General features: G+C 36.6%; 1 protein-coding gene across 5 annotated transcripts; it reads right to left on the bottom strand.

The window, feature by feature from the left end:
- Positions 1–371: 371 nt before the first annotated feature.
- On the bottom strand, positions 372–25,453 carry LOC125233220 (eukaryotic peptide chain release factor GTP-binding subunit ERF3A). Of its 5 annotated transcripts, none has more exons than XM_048139131.1 (12): positions 25,096–25,453; positions 22,548–22,798; positions 21,372–21,486; positions 20,438–20,584; positions 17,699–17,844; positions 8,908–9,062; positions 7,970–8,087; positions 7,093–7,296; positions 5,816–5,974; positions 2,755–2,859; positions 1,449–1,617; positions 372–455 (listed from the first exon to the last, which is right to left on the bottom strand). In XM_048139131.1, exons 1-12 carry the CDS (start codon positions 25,331–25,333, stop codon positions 412–414), a joined length of 1,851 nt encoding a protein of 616 aa, XP_047995088.1. In that variant the 5' UTR covers positions 25,334–25,453; the 3' UTR covers positions 372–411. The 5 variants fall into 5 exon arrangements, with proteins under 5 accessions (XP_047995088.1, XP_047995090.1, XP_047995089.1 ...); XM_048139133.1 differs by having other exon boundaries at positions 25,273–25,452; XM_048139132.1 differs by having other exon boundaries at positions 22,560–22,798; positions 25,096–25,452.
- Positions 25,454–25,755: the final 302 nt, after the last annotated feature.

The following is a 25,755-nucleotide window of genomic DNA, read 5'->3' on the forward strand; positions in this document are numbered from 1 at the left end:
CTACGCGGTGTCTCATAAAATAAGACATTACATTTTAAAAGTAGTAAAATTCGAACGGCTAGGCATATTTTGGAGGCATCAAACGATTTATAAAGCGTCAATACCTTTAGAGCCATGTGAAAATAAAAGTAGCACGTTGAATATATAACATGGTGCTGTCATGTGGAGATACGAATTTTCACTTGATGGCAGTGGCTGTTAAAATATTTTCTTTTCAGAGGACTAGCTGTTCTATCAATATTAAGAAAATAAAAGTTAGACGTGAACATTACAACGTATTGAAGCAATATACCACTCGAGCTCTCACATGATACAGATCCCAAAATTCAGGATTACATTTTACATGCTTTCTCTGATAATATAGGTTTTGGAAAGGCCTATCCTAGCTAAATTACAAATCATAGTGCCAGTTTACTCAATCACTTTTAGGACTTTACCAATAGCAATAGTTTTATCTGAAAAAAGAAAGAAAAAATATAATTAGTTTAATATCAAAATGGAGCATATTAAAATTATATAAATTTATAGGTTAGTTTCATAAAGACACAGGGCCAGTTGCATCAACCACATTTGACAGACACATCATCGTCACGCAGCAGATGTCTATGGAACTTCCCATACAATAAATAAATATTATAGGATATTCTTACACAGATTGACTGAGGCCCACGGTAAGCTCAAGAAGGCTTGTGTTGTGGGTACTCAGACAACGATATATATAATATATAAATACTTATATACATAGAAAACATCCATGACTCAGGAACAAATATCTGTGCTCATCACACTAATAAATGCCCTTACCGGGATTCGAACCCGGTACCGCGGCGTAGCAGGCAGGGTCACAACCGACTGCGCGAGACCGGTCGTCAAAAAAAAATTTAACGAATGCTTTAACGGTGACAGACGGTTTGGTGCAACCGGCCCTAAGTGCGTTTTCACATTAGCCGATCCGATATTGGGTGTAGGACCGATATCACATAACTATATTGAAGCCACCATATTTGAATTCCCTTTGAAATTCTTCCTACATCCGATATCGGATCGGATAATATGGAAACGCACTAAGGGTATGTGCCCACGGGCGAGCCGCCGTCGAGCAACTTGGTCGCCCGCGGGCGCATACTCTAAAGCTAATAATGACTTCAATATATATTATATAAGCTTCTGGATCTCAGTATTCATTTTCATTTCTGCCTGCTAAAAAATTAAAACTGAACCCTTTTAGGTCAGCACTTAAGGTATAAAAGGTATGTGATAATTCTTTGGTGAAAGAAAATATCGCGATGGAACCTATTATGGTTCTCTATCTCTACATGGTAAAACTATCCCTCAGAGTCAGATGCCTAGCTAAGATGTTAATCATTTAAGGAAAACAGTAATGTCTAGCCGGTTTAAATAATTAGCCTTTTGGCTTGGTTCTTTAGTGCAAAGAAAAGGAAACTTACTCTCGTCTCTTAATGTGAACCTGCCCATTTGAGCAAACTTCTTGAATGGTTCTAAGCAGATGATGCCGGCGCACTCTATCCTCATGATGGCCACTTGGTCCTGCTTCACGAAGCGCGGCCGCGTCTTCGATTTCTCGCCCGTCTTCTTGTCCACCAGGCAGATTAGTGCCTGCACACACACATTTATTTATTGTTATGTCTATTCAGTGTCCTACTGCTGGGCAAGGGCCTCCTTCGATTTCCACTCTTCTAGGTTATGATCATACACAGTATATTTCCATATATAACTACTATTGCCATCACAATTTTGGCTTATGAAAACCAACACAACCCTTCATAAGGGATAGTGGGCCAGTCCTGGCACAAATAATTCAGTTATTTTTAACCCCCAACGCAAAAACGACGGGGTGTTATAAGTTTGACCTGTCTGTCTGTCTGTGTGTGTGTGTCTGTCTGTGGCATCGTAGCTCCCGAACGGATGAACCGATTTAGATTTAGTTTTTTTGTCTGGAAGCTGAGTTAGTCGGGAGTGTTCTTAGCCATGTTTCATGAATATCGGTCTACTATGTTGTGGTCGGGGGTTTTTTCAAAATTTTAATTTTGTGGTTATTCCTACTTACCATCAACAATTAAAGATATAAAAAAAAATTAAAGCCCACCAGTTATCACCGGATATGCTGATAGCTAAAAAATGTTTTTTTTTTGTATTGTATTTATTGTCTACATGTACAGTGATGCATCAAGTTACATGCTGTTGGGAATAATGTCTAGAGATAGTACATGTTACCCTGTGAGGGCATTACAATGTCTTATTGTCTATACTTATGAACTATTGTATTTCATATCAATTAATTAGGTAAATGGTTCTTTATTAATTACAAATATTATTGCTAGTCTCGTGCATATTATTATTATATAGTAAATTTTTAATTCATTTAATTTAAATCATAAGAATAAGAAAAGTTTATTGCCTTATACATACAGTTACAACAAAATACATGCAATTATTAAAAACTATTACAGATGAGTTATATCTATTATTATTTATTATAGTGAGTAAAGTGATATTTTTTTTGTATTGGGCAAAGGGTTTCGGTCTCAGCGTGTGCCGGGACAAGATGCCCGGCGCTGGTTTTCAGACCGATCCCAGACTAAGGACTTCATCTATGCTCTAATAGCATTTTTCAATCAGTAAGTTTACTAGCTTTTTTTTCATAATCCAAGGGGATATCGGACCAGTGTTTCGTGTTAGTAATTGAGTATTACTGTTGCATAGTAACCAATGCATTTTAAAGTGTTCTCTTACCTTAACAGTAACCTCTTCGGCGGCGCAATGTATGTGCATGACGGCCGAGTATCCCGCACAAATGATTGACTTATGCTCCAAAATCACAACTTGAGCATCAAACACCTGCAAAAACACATTTTAATAATTATTATTTATGAAAGCAAGGTAACATAATGTACACGAAAGATTAAGATATATATTTAACATTCTATAAGTCGTTTGATAGCTAAAGACGTCAACTGTAGCAAGACTCTAATATTATAGTCCCAGATTTGTAAGAACCTCTTTCTGACACATGACAGCGTCCACAAAACGTAAACTCGCGCAACCTAATGAAATTTTAAATAAAATCCTGTAATAATATTTAAAAAAAATCAAGTACTTGAAAACAATATTTCGCTTACTTTAAACACATGTTACATTTTTGCGGATCTTCGTTAGTGAGTATTTTATTACGATATTAATTTATCACGCCGGATTTACTTATTATGTCATTTATCATTCATTTTTATTCTTAAACTAGTGCTGTGGCAGAGTCTGTCATTTCGATTCAAATGACATTTCAGTAAGTTGATAGAAATCGTATATTTGTTTAAGCACCTCCTTGTACATAAGGCCTAATCGATTCAACCAATTCGAAATTAATCGTTAGATTTGGCAAACGATACGTCTTAGCCACATCGCAACATACTTCAAAACAAATATGTCAAAAATGTGAACTTACAAATCTGGGACAATAGTAATATTATCTCTAATATGTTGTCGATGACGCGCCACACACGACAGGCGTTCAAATAATTATTCCCTCAGCAACAATGGTCTGATAACGGACTAAATAGACGTTCATTCTGACAAAGTTCATGACGCCCCGCGTACAATAGACGAGACTATAGATATTAGATGCATATCATACCTATTGTCCCAGATTTGTAAGAACCTCTTTTTGACACATGACAGCGTCCACAATACGTAAACTCGCGCAACCTCGGCACGCGCTGTTCGCAGTGCCTGCAACGCGCACGCAATACGCGCGCCGAGCGCCTACGTCTAGAGCCCTTGCACTCCTAAATGGCTTCGTCAGCTCGGTCCAGGAGGCTGACCTATTTAACGACAGGTTGGGTGTTTTACACTCAAAACTGTGTACTTTCCTAAATGGTTTTGTTGGTCGCCCCTAAGCGATGGTAGGAGCTATGCCATTATCTTATCTTGTGAATTTTAATTTTTCTTGATTATTTTTTTATTTTTGTTATTGTGATTTTATGTTTATAATTATTGTGAATTATTTTATTTTCATTATTATTTTTTTATTGTTTAATTGTAATTTTGTCACTTTGTATTTTGACTTTTGTACATGTTTTGGCGTTTGGTCCGCTGTAAGCCAAACATGAATGTAATGTAATGTAAAATAGGGATGTTACGGAGGTGGTTTTATCGGAGCCGAAGCCGGAACCGGAGATTTTAAATTTGCATTAACGGAACCGAAATCGGAACCGAAACCGAAACCGAAGCCGAAACCGGAACCGGAGATGTATGTTTAAGCCGCGGAGGGAGAGAAATTAGTACCTAATTTTTCTCCCTTCGCCTGCGTCAAGTAATAAAATAAAACAGTGGTATTATTATTTCGTATTTTTTATTGTTAATTAAAATAGTACCTTCATACAAATCAGTACCTACCTAGGTGTGTAGGTATAGTCTCGACATTATCAAACAGGCATGGGAAATAAAAATGAACACCTTATTGTACGATTGAAAATGTTATAGCACAGGTATGTAATACATACATACAAGTCCAAACCTGTTTTCATAGCCAGGCACGCGCCGCGTACTGCGGCCATTAAGTTTCGGTTTCGGTATGACTTTCGCTTGAAATCAATCGGAACCGAAGCCGAAGCCGAAGGTGTGAAATCAACCGAAAGTTTCGGTATATCGGAACCGAAGCCGAAGCTCCGTAACATCCCTAATGTAAAATATAAATAAATATAACCTAATGAAATTTTAAATAAAATCCTGTAATAATATTTAAAAAAATCATGTACTTAAAAACAATATTTCGCTTACTTTAAACATAATCTAGCACATGTTACATTTTTGCGGATCTTTGTTAAAGTAAAATCCATAATCCTACGGACCAAATTGACAAGTAAGTGTGAACGAATGTTGCCACAGTTTGGCCAGTGTCGTTCTTATCGATATTAAAATTATTATGACAACGTAGATTTAAGGTGCACCCAGACGGGACAATGAAATTGGCAATTTGATCGGCTAATCAATATACCAACTTTTTCTGTGATTTCGACAGATCAAAAGGTCTGTAGACCGCTAATTAGATATATTTTTTTTATTTCGAAGCAGCAATAATATTATTCGAAAAATATATAGATATTTATGATATACTTGCCATAGCGTGACAGATAATTTATTATCGTCGGACATGGTATTTTATTTTTTACCTACAGGCTCGGAAACCTTTTTATGTTTTAAAACTAGTGGGTAAAAATGCATGGTATTCATCCACTACCTCGAAGATACATAGAACAAACCAAAATGTGTACCGCTTATTTGAAACTCATATACTTATTCTTGATTTAAACTTGTCTGTTGTATGTACTTTACAACTTGTCGATATATTGTTATCGACATATACCCTTCCCTATTTTAATTTTGCTGTTCCTGGTATCATTTTACCTGTCAGTCATTTGTCAATTTAGTCCGTAGGATTATGAATTTTACTTTAGTGAGTATTTTACGATATTAATTTATCACGCAGGATTTACTTATTATGTCATTTATCATTCATTTTTATTTTTAAACTAGTGCTGTGGCAGTCTGTCATTTCGATTCAAATGACATTTCAGTAAGTTGATAGAAATCGCATATTTGTTTAAGCGCCTCCTTGTACATAGGGCCTAATCGATTCAACCAATTCGAAATTAATTTAGATTTGGCAAACGATACGTCTTAGCCACATCGCAACATACTTCAAAACAAATGTGTCAAAAATGTGAACTTACAAATCCGGGACAATAACGAAAACTGTAGGTACTCTTATTTTTTTAATATAGAAATAAGAATGACTTACTCTTCCAGTAGTAATGGGTTCTGTGATGTCGCAGAGCACGAAACCAGGCGAGACATCTTCTTCTTCGATGCCTTTTAGCTTGACTTTAACGTTTTCGCCAGGCCCAATGGATGTAACCTCAATGTCGTCAGACCACAGCTGATCAACATTCACTTGCACCTGTAGAATAATGCTTATTTGTAAATAAATAATAGTACTACTGTACATAAAAGACACTTCCTATACTAAGTTAGTGAAATTCCGAGATAAGGGCCAGTTGCATCTAGGCAACAAGGGCCTATAGAACTTCCAATACAATAAAATTTTGCAAACGCTTTAACGGCGACAGATGGTTTGGTATCTAAGGGTCGGTTACACCAAACCGTCTGTCACCGTTAAAGCGTTCGTTAAATTTTATTGTATGGGAAGTTCCATAGACATCTGCTGTGTGACGAAGATGTGTCTGTCAAATGTGGTTGATGCAACTGGCCCTAAAAGTCTAATCTTTTCAAATATATGGCACTCCTTTTTGGCTATTCAATTTAAATTTGTGATTTAGCAGTTTGAATCATTATCTTATCTGTGGTAATGACACGAAAGCAGACTATTGTTTGTACAGTATATTTTTAGGTAATGCAAAAACTGGGCGGTTTCCGTGATAATGTCACGTTGATGGTTTTCCGTGTATAGACAAATTTGGACAAGTACTAATTGGCTTTAAATAGCAAATTAGGGTTATGCCCACGTGTAAACGTCAGTTGTTTCCACTAAACGATTGACCATGTTGAAATTACGCTACACATACCTACGCTAACCAACTCTTAAAAAGTAACTATAGGCTAAGTTACTTTTTAAGAGTTGGTTAGCGTAATTTCATCTGACATACTAGCCGGTAAACTAGCTAGTACAAGTCGCTTCACCAAAACTATCATGAATAGAATGAAAAAAAGTTAAGATTTTTTGGGCGGCACCTTTATTGGTATAGTCGTAACTGTCAAGAGTCACTATTTCATTGGTTAATCTGTCAGTCATATTCATATGCTTATTTTCAAACACTCATTTTTTCCACTCGCGCTTCTCTTGTAAACGTCACTGTTTTCACTAAGGGCACCCACATCTAGCGTCTCGCGAGCGTAGCGTCGGGCCATCTATTTGAAAAAAAAAGCCGCGTCAGGCTTTGCCATACAGTTGGCCCGACGCTAAGCTCGCGAGACGTTAGATGTGGGGGGCTAAACGGTTGACCGTGTTAAGTGACGATCGCTTTTAAAAAAGTAAATTGGCATAACGCGGACACTCACCCTATTGGGCATGAGGAAAAGGATGCTGCCCTTCCTGGTGGTGCCGGCCTCGACCTTGCCCATGAGCACGGTGCCCATGTCCTTGTACTTGTCGACGACGGGCATGATGAAGGGCCCGTCCATCTTGCGGTTGAGCGACGGCAGCTCGTCGATCAGCTGGATGAACGACGGCCCGCGGTACCACGAGCAGATGTCCTCCGATACCTGCAACAGAACAACATTCTTACTCTCGCTGAAACACGGCCAACTTGTCAGTAGAGTCGCGTAAGTGTCTCCTCCGAAACTATCGACGAGGAATCGGCTCTAGCCGGCGTAGCAGGCTTGAGCTGCTGTCAACGAGCATCATAAAAACATATAAAATGATATTGTGATTGTGTTCCTAATGTGGTAATAGGCGAGACGACTAAAAAAAACGAATTAGTCCGTCAGTTAGATTATCAAAGAATTTTAGACACGTTTTTTTTCTTTTTTCTCGTCAACGAAAAATGAGGACGGTACAGTGCGTTGAAGTTTCGCGTGACGTCAATTTTACATAGAAGTGACGTCACAACTGTCACAAGCCCGCACTCCGGAACTTTGATGCTCTATATCTTTGTATTTTTTCATTAATTAGAAAAAGCGAAAAATATGTGTTCAGTATTTTTGGACGATACTGACGGACTAAACAGAATGCCATTTTTTTTATGTAGTCGTCATCCCTATTGAAGAGAACAGTCACCGGCAATAACATCACCCATAAAGAATGCTGCATAAATATCTGACACTCTTATGGCTTCAAATAATTTTGCCAGATATTTTTGGGGCCCTCTTTTTGTGTGATGTTGTTGTTGGTGACTGTTCGATAGTAAACTATATAAAATGCAAAATGTATGCTCACTCTTTCCAATAAGCCTTGTCCAGTTTGGCCGGACACGGGTAGGAAGGAGAGATCCTTAGCTGGGTTGAATCCGAGCTTTTTGAGGTAAGGCATAATCTTGTCTCGACATTCATTGTATCTGAAATAAAAGAAAGAAGTTGGTAAATACTACGTTGAAATTTAAGCACCAAAGAATTTAAGAGAATTACTACCTGATTATAAACTTTATTGATAGGGTTCAACTTTGCATAATTTCTAGCACCTTGCTTTAAGTTATTTAGTGTAATTTACAACTAACCTAACCACAAAATTAAAATTTTGAAAAAAACCCCCGACCGGGACATAGTGGACTGATTTTCATGAAACATGGCTAAGAACACTCCCGACTGACTCAGCTTTCAGACAAAAAAAAACTAAACCAAAATCGGTTCATCCGTTCGAGAGCTACGATGCCACAGACACACAGACACGTCAAACTTATAACACCCCGTCGTTTTTGCGTCGGGGGTTAAAAAGGAAAACATCGCGAGGAAACCAGACTAATTCTAATAAGGCCTAGTTACCCTTCAGGTTAAAAGGTCAGTTGGCAGTTGCTTTCGTAAAAACTAGTGCCTACACCAAATCTTGGGATTAGTTATCAAAGCGGACCCCAGGCTTACATGAGCCGTGGCAAATACCGGGATAAAGCAAGGATGATGAGTGTAATTTACAAAAAATTGCTGACTATTACTAGTATTTTCGGAGACAAGGAACTTTGCACACAGGCATATCTTGGTCAATTATCGCAAACATCAACCGGAGGCTTATATTATGATGTATTCGTACAAAAAGATACAGAAAAAAAATCTTCATCCTTCTCTCTCTCTCTCTCTCAATAGGAGATTCAGTTACTGAAAAATTATTACTGTATGCTCCCAGTTCCTGAATTGGGCTCTATAATGAATGCAAATAATACACACCTCTTCTCATCCCAGTTCACAGTGGGATCATCCATTTTGTTAACAAGAGCTACTAAATGCTTCACTCCAGCAGTCTTGGCCAACATCGCGTGCTCACGAGTTTGCCCTCCTCTGTCGAATCCAGTCTCAAATTCACCTTTACGCGCTGAGATCACCTGAAATAATTGATGAAATTCATATGAAAAAAAAAAAAACAGTCAAATTGATTCAATTTCTTGGAACTCGAAATTTTATATGAATTTCACTATATTATATGATTGGTGTCTTGAAATGTATCTACAAGCAAGTTTAGTCATATAGACCGGTCAAATCTTACACGAAAATCTGCTAAAAAAACAAAGTGTGATGTAAAGCTGCATTTTTGGTATATTATTTAGGGTCCTTGAAGGACTGTGAAACTATGTTTTGCAAGCAAAAAAAGTGTGTGCTTTTTTTTAATTTGCAAAAAACTGCAAAAAAATCGGACTTTTTTTAGTTTTTGTAGTGTCATTTAAAAACTAGACATTTTAGGCAATAAGTTGCTTCGCAAAGGTTAAAGAACATTAAATTTGAAATCATTTGAGCCTACTCGCAATGCCGTATCTCAAACAGTTTTTGAGATATGACACTTCAAAAAAGGGTATTTTTCCCCCTCTTTATGAAAATTTTCGTTTTGCCAATATTTTGAGACAGATTTCAGCAAAACATATCACGGTATTATATATTTTGCGAAATAAAGTCGTAGAAAATTTAATTAGCTTTCATTTAAGACCAAAAGAGGGCCAGTTAGTCAAATAATCAAATTTATAACCTAAAAAAATAAGATTATAATAGCATAAATCTAGTATAACTAGATCAGAAATGAGTGGTGGAGGGTGATGGCCAAACGGGATAGTTTACGTGATATATATTTCAAGAGACGTAACAAAGAAGGCGTTATTATTATTTGGGGACTGTTCAAGTATTACGTAAGCAATATAACAATAATAGGCATTATACGTAAGCACTATAATTATAGGGACCGAGGAGGTGATTGCTCTGCTTATAGGGTTTTGGTGATGATTTAGAGCTTTCCTTACTTTCTTGCTGACAAGGGGAATGCCGATGGTATATATTTTTAATAAATTAGATTAGAAACCTAAGAAAATAAGATTATAGCATAAATCTAGTATAACTGGATCAGAAGTGAGTGGCGGAGGGTGATGGCCAAATATCATGCCAAAAGATGGATAAAGATAAGAATGGGGGAGGGCTAACACTTGTTATAAATTTTGTCTTTTATCTATTTTACTGTACAGTTTCTTACTTAATAGTTGAACGGCCCCTTGTCTTTGACATACTTCCACTTGTTACTTCCCTCTATACATTTTGTATGGGGCAAGGTGTGTAGAACAATGTATTTAATATTATGTTTCGTATGTTGTCTAGACAGTCAGGTATCTTAAAGTGTGTGTGTTTTTTTTAAATATCTGTGTATTGCCTATGGTATTAAATTTTAGATGGCTGGATGGATGGATTGTATAGTGTGTGAGTGCTCTTAAAAATTACCACAAACACAAGCGTCACAAAATATCAGTCATACTCGGCCACTGAAACAGTGGAACTAAATAAAATGAGTGGCGATTTACTATTATTGCTGGATTCTGAATTTTGATGTGAGAAAGACTTGGCACATCAGTATCGCCGCCTGACGAAAAAACGATTCAGAAAACCTTCATTGGTGTGAAGTGGTGAACACCAACACCAATGTGGCTCGACTATTGCAGTGGCCGAGTACGAGTGATATTTTGCAACACTAGAATTTGTGTTTGAAATGGTCATTTTTTAATAGCACTCAAACACTATTCATCTAAAAATCAACACTAGAAATTAGTACAGATTTGGGCGTGTCAAGGTGTTAATATCACTGCGGTGAAAAAGGCCACTGACTGTCCAGACAACATACGTCAAACATGTTGAATACATTAAGAGTTATGATACGGCCGACCAAGCGCACTGCCTGCAGAATTAAAGAACACATTGCTGCAGTCAAAAATAATGACACTTTTCTTCTTCCTCTGTTCCTCATGGCTTAGGATTGCGACGGTCAAGTTGCTTAATCCTATGGTAATGTCGACGGAACGCGCCACAACATACTTGATGACTTCAAACTATCAAATGTATGGAATCCAGTGATTTGTTTGAGTAAGTGAAGTCAGAATTGAACAAACGTAGTGACATTGTAAGTGTAGTGTGTTTGGACAGACCATCGTGTGTGAATGCGACCGGATTTATACCTGCACCCGCCTTCTTCATTTTTAGAAATATCGGGAGCACGACAAAAATAAAAAAGTTAATCACGGTCTATATCCCAGTCAATATAAGTCTGACGTAGAATACATAGTAGTATTTCTCATAGTATAGAAGGAAGTAAAAATGGGACTACGTCAAGGACAAGGGGCCATTCAAGAGTTACTTATGCTAATTTATTACAAATATATACCCTCCCCCATTTCCCTTGTCAGCAAAAAAAGTAATGAAAGCTCTAAATCATCACCAAAACCCTATAAGCAGAGCAATCACCTCCTCGGCCCCTATAATTATAGTGCTTACGTATAATGCCTATTATTGTTATAGTGCTTACGTAATACTTGAACAGTCCCCAAATAATAATAACGCCTTCTTTGTTACGTCTCTTGAAATATATATCACGTAAACTATCCCGTTTGGCCCTCACCCTCCACCACTCATTTCTGATCTAGTTATACTAGATTTATGCTATTATAATCTTATTTTTTTAGGTTATAAATTTGATTATTTGACTAACTGGCCCTCTTTTGGTCTTAAATGAAAGCTAATTAAATTTTTTACAACTTTATTTCGCAAAATATATAAATACCGTGATATGTTTTGCTGAAATCTGTCTCAAAATATTGGCAAAACGAAAATTTTCATAAAGAGGGGGAAAAATACCCTTTTTTGAAGTGTCATATCTCAAAAACTGTTTGAGATACGGCATTGCGAGTAGGCTCAAATGATTTCAAATTTAATGTTCTTTAACCTTTGCGAAGCAATTTATTGCCTAAAATGTCTAGTTTTTAAATGACACTACAAAAACTAAAAAAATTCCGATTTTTTTGCAGTTTTTTGCAAATTAAAAAAAAAGCACACCCTTTTTTTGCTTGCAAAACATAGTTTCACAGTCCTCCAAGGACCCTAAATAATATACCAAAAATGCAGCTTTACATCACACTTTGTTTTTTTATTTCTCTTTTTGACCGATCTAATAGGGCTTACGGCGAAATTATGGTCAAAAGCTGCACTTTATGCAGAAAGCAAGCCACTTTGCACAGTGATACTAGGGACCAATACAAATGATTTCATCCGAGGAAACACGATTTTCATCCACTAGAATTCAAGATGGCGGACATTTTCCAAAATGGCGGCCTCATATTTTTAAAAATTTATAGAATCACAACGGCTGCACCGATTTTGATGGTTGGGATGTCTATCAGTTCGTATTGAAGCTTTTATTAATATAAAAAATTAAAAACATAAAAAAATTAAGATGGCGGCCGAATAATAAGAAAAATATGAAATTTTCAAACTTTTTTTTTCATTCTCGTGAAATTTACCAATAAATTTTCTATGATATGGCCACATTTGTATATATATTAATTAAACCTGATAATATTATCAACATAATAAAGTAAAAGTCATGAAAATCCGTCGAGTAGTTTTTGAACTATACCCATTTCAAATGGAGCGCGCGGATTTGAAAGACGTTTTTGCACGTGATGTAAAAAAATTTAGAATCATAACGGCTGCACCGATTTTAATGGTTGGGGTGGCTATCAGTTTGTATTAAAACATTTATTCATATAAAAATTAAAATCATTTAAAAAAATTAAAGATGGCGGCCGAATAATAAGAAAAATATGAAATTTTCAATTTTTTTTATTCTCACTAAATTTACAAATAGTTTTTCTACGATATGGTCACATTTTTATTTATTGAAATAAAATCTGATAACATCATCTGCAAAATAAAACAAAAAACGTTAAAATCCGTTCAGTAGTTTTTGAACTATACGCATTGCAAATGAAGCGCGCGGGTTTGAAAGAAGTCTCGTACCGCTATACACGCTGATTATTTATTTTGGTCACCACTTACTATATTATTATTCAGAATCAATGTTTTTAGTATTTATTTTCATTATTAGTTTTTTATTCTGAGTTTAGGTATATTTATATAAACCCCGTAAACGTTGATGGTCATAATTTTTATTTTAATACGTAAAAGAACTTAAATAGGTACACATAACATTTGCATCACTTCTCCTTTTCAAGGCTAGAGATAATCTCCGACAACTTCTGTAGGGGGCTACGGAAACATATATTAAAACAAACTTATTTTTTGCTTCTCGTCTAGGTTATACTAAAAGATAGAAGAGTGATTCAAAATAATATCAAAATACAAGGAAATAATGAATAAATAATAATATATAATATCATTTTTGCAAAATACTTTTTATTTTGGCAGCTGCCTGTGCAAATGTTACATTGCATTATTTGCATTGCGCAGGGTAGACCCACAACACGTACAGCGTATTGTTTCGCAGCCTGTTTCACAACCGCAATTGTCCAAGTATTCCCATTCATACCATATCTCCCTGTTTTCAGACCACTGCAGCACCCAACTATCATTGTACGTCTTCCAACCCCAGGATGATGGCATAGGCACAGAAGTAATATCCAGAATATGGGGCGTTGTTATACGACACGGAGCGCAAGTGCTGCCGATGTTGGTTACTAATTTATTTTTGGTGGTAAACAGTTTCTTGCTCACCAAGTTCAGGTGAACTTTTCAAGCATGGCGATTATTCCTCCAGGAAGACTTTGTAGTTACTGCGATGTTTCTATCAAAGCTGGTATAACTTCAGGGTGTGCAAACAATGTTTTAGAACATGTTTTTTTTTCTTTTGTATTTAAAAAAGAAGTGGTGTCAGACGTAAAGACGTGAAAGCCACGAAGAGCAGTCGGTCTTCCAGGATCCAAAGTGTTGGCTATTTTATAACTTATACTCTGGCAGGTTATTCTCATTTAAGAAAATATACTAGATAAGACTTGGAAATTTCCCAATATAATTAGCTCCATAGATCCCATAATTAAATGCCAAATTGGGACCGTTCTTAACACATATTTTAGTGAGCAAGCATGGACTCAGGCCTGTTTTCCAGTATGGTTTGGCGGCTTAGGCACTCGTAAAGTGTCGTTTTGCCGACATTCCTGCCTCCATTTACATCACGTCAGATCTCGCAAGTAACATCTTGAAAGCCTCCACGGCTACAAACTGCGAGATAAACTCAAACAACAAAGGGCATGGGACACTAGTACCCGTTACCACCCTGAACTCACTCGAGGCCTCTTCATGAGGCAAAGACCTTTCGGGCTCTAAGCTAGGTCCAAATCCGAATCTGGCCACTGACTTTGCGTCTATCCTTCACCCGTACTTCAGACTCCAGTAGATTTTATTTAAATACCAAGACATTTGTATCGGAAGATCTGATGATACGCGCGACTCCCTGTTCCGCCATATCTTTTGCGCGAGGTACAATGAGACCATCAGCTTTTACCGGTTACGTTCCTATGGTTTACCCTGAAATAGCTGATAAATAAATGTTCTCTGAGGGAGTAAATTGTTTAGAAAAAAAAAATCACCACACTAATAATAACATCAACAGGCTACAGTTTCTGGAACAAGCCTTGTTGGTTGTCATACTAACATAACAGTGTCTTCCTCCAGGAATAATGGCCAAGCTTAAAAAGTTCACCTGCGGCCTATATATGATCCGCAGACTCCACATTTATCGGTGAACTTGGTGCGCAAGGAACTGTTTCCAACCAAAATTAATAACCAGCATCCCACCAACATCGTTAGCACTACAAAACATATGCTCCTTGTCGTATAACAAGCAAACCATCTCGAAACGTAGACTAAGTAGACGAGAAGCAGAAAATAAGTTATTTTATACATAGATATTTCTGTAACCCCCTACAGAAGTTGTCGAAAATTATCTTTGGAGTCCTCGGAAAGGACAATTGCTATTAATACAAATGTTATGTTATGTGCATTTAAGTTCTTTTACGTATTAACATAAAAATTATGACCATCAAAGTTTACGGGGGTTATCTAAATATACCTAAACTCGGAATAAAATACTAATAATGTATATAAATACTAAAAACATTGATTCTGAATAGTAATATAATAGTAAGTTGTGACCAAAATAAATAATCAGTCTTGCGTGTATAGCGGTACGAGACTTCTTTCAAACCCGCGCGGTTCATTTGCAATGCGTATAGTTCAAAAACTACTGAACGGATTTTAACGTTTTTTGTTTTATTTTGCAGATGATATTATCAGATTTTATTTCAATAAATAAAAATGTGACCATATCGTAGAAAAACTATTTGTAAATTTCGTGAGAATTAAAAAAAAAATGAAAATTTCATATTTTTCTTATTATTCGGCCGCCATCTTTAATTTTTTTAAATGATTTTAATTTTTATATGAATAAATGTTTTAATACAAACTGATAGCCACCCCAACCATTAAAATCGGTGCAGCCGTTATGATTACAATTTTTTTTACATCATGTGCGAAAACGTCTTTCAAATCCGCGCGCTCCATTTGAAATGGGTATAGTTCAAAAACTACTCAACGGATTTTCATGATTTTTATTTTATTGTGTAGATAATATTATGAGGTTTAATTTAAATATACACAAATGTGGCCATATCATAGAAAAACTATTTGTAAATTTCGTGAGAATGAAAAAAAAAGTTTGATAATTTCATATTTTTCTTATTATTCGGCCGCCATCTTATTTTTTTATGATGTTATTTTTTTATATTGATAAGCACTTCAATACGAACTGAAAGACACCCCATCCATCAAAATCGGTGCAGCCGTTATGATTCTATAAATTTTTAAAAATATGCGGCCGCCATTTTGGAAAATGTCCGCCATCTTGAATTCTAGTGGATGAAAATCGTGTTTCCTCAGATGAAATCATTTGTATTGGTCCCTAGTATCGCTGTGCAAAGTGGCTTGCTTTCTGCATAAAATGCAGTTTTTTTCCGTAAGCCCTATGACTATTCGCGCGCCGTGTAAATGGGCCCTTACATTGACCCTTAAAAAGTTCTAAAAAAATATGGGAATGCGAAATATGTATACTGCAATTTAACGTTTCGTTTGGTAACGAATAAGGTTTTCTAGAAGTTGCACTCTATTTTGAACTTTACTTGAACCGTATTCTAAGTCCAGAGTGCAGTCGACATCAGTTATGTAGGTGTAGGAGCGGGCTAAGCGTCTTCAAGTATTTGAACACGCCTCTATTGTCAAGGTGTTAGAATGCGAGTTCATATTTTTTGAGCTCCTATTAGGCCGCTCATATATCTGATAGCGACTCTATTGTGTGTGACAAAAGGGTTATAAAAGCTGCAACTCTTATAAATAACAGACCGCAGTGCATTCGCCACTCGTTGACCTGTGGCGTGCGCTTATCTACATCACCTAGCATTAAAAGCTCATTAAACGAGATATCAGAACGTTTAACCATAATGGCATACATAAGAGGTAAATGTTATCATTGCATACATTTTAATTAGTTTAATTTATAAATAGAGCATAGAAAATTGTGCCCATGGCTTGGCCTGCACAACACGCAGGTTTGATTAGTTTTATTTATTAGTTCAGATTCACAGAGACAATACTGATTTAAGATCCTGCCAATGATCGATTTGAAGTTAATAGCTCGCTAGCGTTAAATTCGAAAATCGCAGAATGATGGAGCAATAAATAAAAATATCTGGGCAACCGAGCTTCGCTCGGTTCTGTTCGTATCCTTGACATGTGTCGCCATCTAGTTCAAAAATGAATAGTACCTACATCGAGCGAAAGAATTCTCAGCCTTAACAACACAACTACTCCACACGAGATGGCGCGCATTTCGCCACAAAAACTCAAATAGTGTATTTTTCTATTCGTTTTTTAGCCTTGACCTGTGTCGCCATCTAGTGTTTGCAATAAATAGTACTTACATCGACCGAAAGAATTCTGTCTTAACAGTACAACTACTGCACACGAGATGGCGCGCGAAGAAAAACGCATGAAAACTCGAAAATTCGCGTTTTCCGGGACCTAAGGATAAGTTAGACCGATTTTTCACCCCCAAAAACCCCCACATAACAAATTTCTGCGAAATCGTTAGAGCGGTTTCCGAGATCGTCAGTGTAAATAAATATATAAATAAATAAATAAATAAATATACAAGAATTGCTCGTTTAAAAGTATAAGATAAAATAAAAATTGGGGGACACCTTACACAGATCAACTTAGCCCCAAACTAAGCAAAGCTTGTACTATGGGTGCTAAGCGACGATATACATACTTAAATAGATAAATACATACTTATATAGTATACATAGAAAACATCCATGACTCAGGAACAAATATTTGTGCTCATCATACAAATAAATGCCCTTACCGGGATTCGAACCCAGGACCGCGGCTCAGCAGGCAGGGTCACTACCGACTGACTGAGCCAGACTGGTCGTCAATCAATCATCATCTCCCATTTTAGAAAAGTCCCCCACTTTTAGAAAGAGACAAAAGTAGCATATGTCACTCTCCATCCCTTCAACTATTTCCACTTAAAAAATTACGTCAGTTCGTCGCTCCCTTTTTGCCGTGAAAGACGGACAAGCAAACTGACAGACATACTTTCCCATTAATAATATAAGTATGGATTTTCGGTATGTATACGTACCAACACGGCTAAGTCGGCCTGGGCGGCGCCACCGATCATGTTGGGCACGAAGCTCTTGTGGCCCGGCGCGTCGAGGATCGTGAAATGCTTCTTCTCAGTCTCGAAGTATGCTCTCCCCACCTCCACGGTTTTGCCCTTGTCGCGTTCTGAACAAAACGAAATGCCAAATCATGTATTCTTATTTTAAAATTAAGCGAATTTGGTCTTTACCTCCCAACTAAATGGCCAACAAGTTGTCTATAACCAAACCACAAAATTAAAATTTTGGAAAAACCCCCGACCGCGACATAGTGGACCGATTTTCATGAAACGTGGCTAAGAACACTTCCGACTAATTCAGCTTTCAAACAAAAAAAAAACTAAATCTTAATCGGTTCATCAGGTCGGGAGCTACGATGCCACAGACAGACACGTCAAACTTATAATAACACACCGTCGTTTTGGCGTCAGGGGTTGAAAACTGATTTAAACAAGACATTTTACATATTTTACTAAAATGAGACTATAATACTACAGTACCGGTCAAAAATTTAAGTTCACTCCTTGTTTTTAGTACAATTGACTGCTTTAGAGAGATAGTTTTTTGTAGTTCAGACGTTAAAATTTGTTTCGTAAACAATTTATATTTTTTTAACATCTGTTTCCCTCAAATCTTATAGGCTAAATAATTATTTGGCCTATATTATCTGGCTAAAACTGTGTTTCGTGTAAAGATGTGTCTCAATTAGTGGCAAAGGCAAGGCCATAAATATAACTAGCATTTTGACGTCATGTTTATTAGATTTTAGTGAAAGAAAGGTATGTGAATTGTGTCTAACTAGTAAAACAAATCTCCACAAAACAATAAATATAAGTTGAAAACATATTTCGACTACCAAATCGAAGATAATTATCGTACAAAAGTACTCATTAGTACCGAAATCAAAGGGTGAACTCAAAACTTTTGACCGGTACTGTATAATGATAATTTTGAATTTTTAAAAGTCAGCACTCCTTTGCCTCCAGTGGATGTCATAGAAGTCGACTGTGGAGATATGGGGTCAAAAGGTGTGATACTATACAGCACGACCACGGATGATTTTATTAATTCTGATGCGGTACAAATTCACGAAAAAAAATGTACTTTTTTGTACTGACGTTTAAAAAAAATGTACCCTTATGATTTTGGAGTTTCGACATAGGGCCCGGGGTCGTGCTAGGTAGGTACTCCCTGGCACGACCACACTATATTTAATGAGATTTTAAATTTCTGTTGCAGTACAAATTCACGAAAAAAAATGTACTTTTTTGTACTTACCTTTTAAAAAAAAATACCCTCATGGTTTCGGAGTTTTGACATGGGGTGTGGTCGTGCTAGATAGGTGGTACTTCCTGGCACGACCACACTATATTTATGTTTAATTTGATGGTCAAATAAATACTAAACAAGTGTTTTGAAATTGTACTATGTAAATTACTTCAAAAACTTAGTGCGGTCGTGCCAGGGAGTACCTATCTAACACGACCACAACCCATGTCGAAACTCCGAAACCATGAGGGTACTTTTTATAAAAAGGTAAGTACAGAAAAGTACATTTTTTTTCGTGAATTTGTACCACAACAGAAATTTAAAAAATCATTAAATATAGTGTGGTCGTGCCAGGAAGTACCACCTATCTAGCACGACCACACCCCATGTCAAAACTCCAAAACCATGAGGGTATTTTTTTTTAAAAGGTAAGTACAAAAAGTACATTTTTTTTCGTGAATTTGTACTGCAACAGAAATTTAAAATCTCATTAAATATAGTGTGGTCGTGCCAGGAAGTACCTACCTAGCACGACCACGGGCCCTATGTCGAAACTCCAAAATCATAAGGGTACATTTTTTTTAAACGTCAGTACAAAAAAGTACATTTTTTTTCGTGAATTTGTACCGCATCAGAATTAATAAAATCATCCGTGGTCGTGCTGTATAGTATCACACGTCAAAAGTGCTGTGGGTGATGAGCTAGCGTCTATTAGTGGCACTGTAACCTGAGCAGTTTCCTGTGCTCTGCCTACCCCTTTTGGGAATACAGGCGTGAGTTTATGTATGATGTAATGAGATAACTAATTTTATTTATTTAATCGTATGTACAATACAGAGAATTCATAAATCGAACTCCAGAGAATTAATCCACTTTTTAGCTTCGTCTTTTAGTTGAATCAGGTCCTCCGGGGGGCCTCCAGTGTATAGAGTAAATATCTGGGCGACCGAGCTTCGCTCGGTTCTCTTTCGTATCCTTGACATGTGTCGCCATCTAGTTCAAAAATGAATAGTACCTACATCGAGCGAAAGAATTCTCAGCCTTAACAACACAACTACTCCACACGAGATGGCGCGCATTTCGCCACAAAAACTCAAATAGTGTATTTTTCTATTCGTTTTAGCCTTGACCTGTGTCGCCATCTAGTGTTTGTAATAAATAGTACTTACATCGACCGAAAGAATTCTGTCTTAACAGTACAACTACTGCACACGAGATGGCGCGCGAAGAAAAACGCATGAAAACTCGAAAATTAGCGTTTTCCGGGACCTAAGGATAAGTTAGACCGATTTTTCATCCCCAAAAACCCCCACATAACAAATTTCAGCGAAATCGTTAGAGCGGTTTCCGAGATCGTCAGTGTAAATAAATATATAAATAAATAAATAAATATACAAGAATTGCTCGTTTAAAAGTATAAGATAAACTAATGTCAAAAAAAATTTGCTTACCTTCCTGGTTGGTGTCGAGCGCCCAAGAAAGATACCATGACTCTCGGGACTTCTCTCGCGCTTCTCTTTCGTATTTGTCCAGAGTTCTTTTATCTACCATGCCCGTTAAGGACATAATTTGACCGCCAATTGTCGATTTACCAGCATCTAGAAAAATAAATTTAATACATTGTACCATGCTTGACTACGATCGTTAATCATGGGGTAAATAGTTCCTTTTTATGAAAATAATATTGTACTTCAGGTGACAATGATAATTTTAATAACAATTTTTTTTTTACAGAATTCCAAAATATATAGAATTAATTATGTATAACTCATTTTTTAAGTGGCTTATAATAACTGTCCACTAGAGGCACAGGAGAAGGAATAACTCATTTTAGGTTATCATGCCAGCTAAGTAAGAAGCATAATTTCTACTCTTTTTCTGTGCCTAATATTCATGCGATATCTAATTTAATTTTGATTAAGTAGATGTTAGCGGCGAGGAGACCAGGCCCCGTAGTCGAATGGCATTTCTGCGACGCGAAACGAAAACGAAACGCCACGAAAGGTAGTTTGGCTCTGTCGCGCCAATACGCAAGAGCGATAAAGATAGCTACGAGCGTTTCGTTTCGTGAGCGTTTGTGCCATTCGGCTAGTACCCAGTTTACACTTATCAAACACGCGGCAACACTATGTAATTTTAACGCGGCAAACATTCGGTAGATGCACACAAGGAAAATGAACTAAAGGAAGTCAAGCCTAAAATAAAAAAGATGTCCTTCTCTGTAGGAAAACTAGAAAATTTGAGTAGAACTGTGTGGGAATGCCACAAGTATCTGCAGTTCCAAATCCACGGAATTGGGCTGAATTATCGCGACACGTGATCAACGGACCACCTGCTTCCAACCAGGTATCCCTACATTACATTTACAATATAAAATGGTCTTACCAACATGGCCGATGAACACAACATTCACATGCTCCTTCTTGCTCCGGGTGTCTTCCACTCTGGGGGGTTTCTTCTTGGGGACTTTCTTTGCCAACTCGCCTAATTCATCATTTTCCTAGGGTAACAGAATAAAACATGAGTTGAGCAGGGTATTATAACTTTCATTAAGGGATAAGTGTTGGCTTCCATATGGCATGATGCACTTTTTAAGTTTATCTATTTGCGAAATGTCTGACTTTTAATTGACTGAAACCATTTTAAGTATGTATATGTTGTAAGAGTATCCATCAACTTTATTGCCATTCTATAGCCCAAAATGTTTCGTGGGTAACAATTTAACAAATTTTTTTAAAATTTGTATTAGTATAATGGATATAGTACGCCTTTTTGTGTTGACATGTTATGACATGCAAATCTTCTTGTCACTATGTGGGAAAACTTTGAAAATGGTAATCATGGAATAAAACAAGAAATACAACTTATAATAATTAACCCACAAGCAGATTCACTAAAACCAAAATTATATCAATTAATAATGCTCACGATTTATGTTGATAAGCTATATCATTAGCAATAGACATAAACACATGCAGTTTAAATCTCTGAAAAACAAGTTATTTATCTGTGAAAGTTATTATACTACTGAGCCCACATATACATGCCACATACCTACAGTTATATATATATTCACAAACTGACTAGAACAAGCGATTATTAATGGTTTTATGGTTGTTTATAAGGTTAATATGAACCTATTCTAATATCACACATGTTTAAGTAAATTTTGATAATTAAATATGTATCATGCATGAAAGCCAAATTAAAATTAACCAACTATCATTACAAAATATAATAGTAGGCCAGGCAGCCTTCTACTGAATTATTACTTGTAGTTTTTCATCCTACTGGTCAGACTATGACATTTCCACCCCATTCAAGTAGTTCTTTTGCTTCCCACATTTGTCAGTCAGAAGGCACAGAGACTATACTTGATTATTGCTAGGTAATTTATTTGTTTATCGCTTATGTTATGGTTAAAAGTTGCACCCAATAAAATAGCGTTAAAAAAGTATAATGATAAGAAATAAGTCAACAAGCACAAGTAAAAAAGTTAACAAACCAATTCTAATCCATGCTAGATTAACTACGAACGCAAAGAAGAATCATGCCAATTACAGTGGTCTGAACCTGTTGCTCGATCTCCTCCTCGTCGGGTTCGTTGTTGTCCTCGGGCGTGAGCAGCGCGTCGTCGGCCTCGGCCTCCCAGCTGTCCACCGTGGGCGACACGTCGGGCGGCACGGGCGCCGCGGCCGGCGCGGGCGCGGGCGGCGGCTCCGGCACGGGCGCGGGCGGCGGCTCCTCCACGCGCGGCGACGCCGACGCGCCGTCGCCGCTGTCGCCGCCGCCGCCGCCGCCGTGTCCGCAACCTGCGGCGACAACAACCTTGAGCGCCCCGGAGGATCACATGTATACACTGAAACTAACTTTCTCCATGCTTTGTCATTCAGATTCACGAGCAGAATATAACAAAAAACATTAAGGGATTTTTAAATATAATTTGTGGCCCTCAAATAAAAGGTACCACATTGTCGCTTACCATAATTGCTTGTGTCTTTGTATAACCTGTCAGGGTGTCTTTGTGGCGAGCACCGATGAAAACTTCCTTGAGATATATAACATTTGTCACTTATGGTTTTGTAGTCTTCGGTGCATAATTAGACCAACGAGTTTCTCTATTTGAAGTGGTCCCTTTACTAGATTAACAGTCTTAAGCAATAAAAATACAATTGATAAATCTAGGAAAGCCTATATTTAAGTAGGGTTTTGCACATCTTTTGGTTATTGATAAAATGGATAAGTTTAGGACTAAATAATAATAAAAAATTTAGAATCAATTTAATTATCAAATATGTGAAATCCATCTGGACTTATGGTCATAGTGATATATAGCATTTTTTGGGTTCAACTTCAACCCATAGAGTTAAAACAAAATCATAGCCCACAGGTATGTATCTACATACATTTACATATGAGTCATAGGCATTTTGAATAAGTATGAATAAGATCCTACTGGATTGAGTCTTCCAAGTACAATTACAAATACCTTTATGAATAGTTTTGCCATTCAATAAGAATCCTAATAGTAAATACATATTATATTCTTTGGCTTGCAAACTTTAGCCCAACAAAATACTTGGTTCATAATTAAAGCACTCAATCTCGTAGAAAACAATACATACAAATTAGGGTGTCCCTTATTTTATGATTTACAGAAATTAGTAACGCATACCCCCTAAATGGGCTCGTTTTACCCCAACACACCCTCAAAATAAATTTCAGCTCATCCCTATAACTGGAACCCGTGCCGACTTTCATGCAATTTCCCATACATTGTATGAAAATCCAAAAAATAAGTACTGCCGTATAAACAATATTTCACATAAACATCTCGATGCGAACAAAAAAACAATGCAAAATAAATAAAAATATCAACTTAGTGTCTTAAGCAAATTTCTCCATAGTAATTTGTATGGGAACTTCAGGTGCAAGTCGGCACGGGTTCCTCTTACAGGAATGAACTGAAATTTTTTATCATGGTATTTTGGGGTAATATGATCATATTAAGAGGGTATGCGTTGTTAATTTTTCGAAAGATTAAAATAAGGGACACCCTAATACAAATGCTTTCTAAGTGTGCCCACATGAAAAATCTAAGGCAAAATTTTAACCACTTGTAAAAACATGCAAGGTGTACTTTTCACACAACTTTAACCTAACAAACCTCTAATCAATGGACTCACTTAGAATAACACAATCTCAAACTTACATGCACATTATAAACTAATGAACACAACTAATAGAAAACCAGACATGACAAACTGAATATGTAAAAATGTTCCAGTTGAGTAAACAAACAAGAATATCCGAAGATTGGGTTCGTGCCTTCGTTTAGAGAGGGAATTGGATTGTAAGCGGTTGGAACTAAAAAGAAAATTTTCAAGCAGTCAAGAGTTGACAGCACATTGAGCAAACATTTACAGATCTATCCATCAAAAAATATCAAGGTTATCAGTTCCTCCACACAATAATTTACAGATAACAAACTACTTTAAAAAAATGGATTATAATTTCAATGAGTAAAACCCGAGTAATTATTACTATTCAAAATAGTGAATCATAACCTTATTAGGTAGGCCAAATGACATAGGCAAAGGTAGAAAGGTTACCTTTGTCTGATTAGTCACTTATATTGCATATATAGCCTTATTTTTATACATATGCTGATAAATAAGCACCTTTTAAGCTAGCATATTTGCCTAAACGAAAGCTTTTACTTACGTATGTTGCGCGAATCTTGCATTTCAAGAGTTCTTATCAAAGAATGGTCGTTATCTACGTCAGCATAGTGTTTATTGGCTTGAACTAGTGGGCAGAACTGATAATTCACGCTATTTTCTATGTTGAAGAATTAAATCTTAGGTGAAAGTTGCGAACTCAAAAGTAGGTATAGGATAGGCGCCGCGTGTCTCGACATAACCCGTTAAAACTGGATTTGTAAAAAAAAATACATACTGCATTCAGCGTTAACATTTTGAAAATGTAGTGTCATGAATTAATTACGTGCGATCTTTAGAAAATTAGATCATTAAACTCAGCAAACTATGTTATAATTAGTTCTAATGCTTCAATGCAGATAGCTAAAATGACAAGACAACCGACTTACCGTTCAGGACGGGACTATCAGCAGAATTCGTAGAACCGCTTTCAGATTTTTGTGGTGATGAGGGGGATTCGGAGGTTTCGTTTGCCTGAGAAGGCATACAAAAAGAAGGCACGAACTCCACGGCATTTACATTCAACGTGGAAAATTTTGTAGACACATCATTGGAATCTTTTGCACCTTGTTCACCTATGACATCGGCTTGATTTTCCCAAGAGTCCGGAGCACCGATATTGGACATTTTTATTAATCAAACAATGTAAAGTTACTAAATAAGTCTTTCTTTTCTAGTTATTTTTATAATTATTCGCGTTCTTTTCTCGATAGATCCGCGTGTGTCTTTATCTCAGACCGGAAGTTCATGGCAATTTGCCAAAATTGTTATATTACATATATATACAAAACAAATAAATGTCGTACAGATTTTATTCGAAAGAATACAGAATATAATATTAATAAATCTTTTTCAATCTTGAATTTATTTTACACATCAAGAAACTATATTATAAGCCGTATATATTATAAAATGTACTTTATTTGAGATTTTACATCCGGTAGTTAAATTGCCAGATGTAATAAAAATTGTGAAGAACCAGGTAAAACCGTTTATACACGATTAAACAATCATTCAGGAAAATTGACTCAACAATGGGCGGTTTACAC

The sequence above is a fragment of the Leguminivora glycinivorella genome, chromosome 14 (genome assembly GCF_023078275.1).
Source record: "Leguminivora glycinivorella isolate SPB_JAAS2020 chromosome 14, LegGlyc_1.1, whole genome shotgun sequence".
Classification (NCBI taxonomy): domain Eukaryota; kingdom Metazoa; phylum Arthropoda; class Insecta; order Lepidoptera; family Tortricidae; genus Leguminivora; species Leguminivora glycinivorella.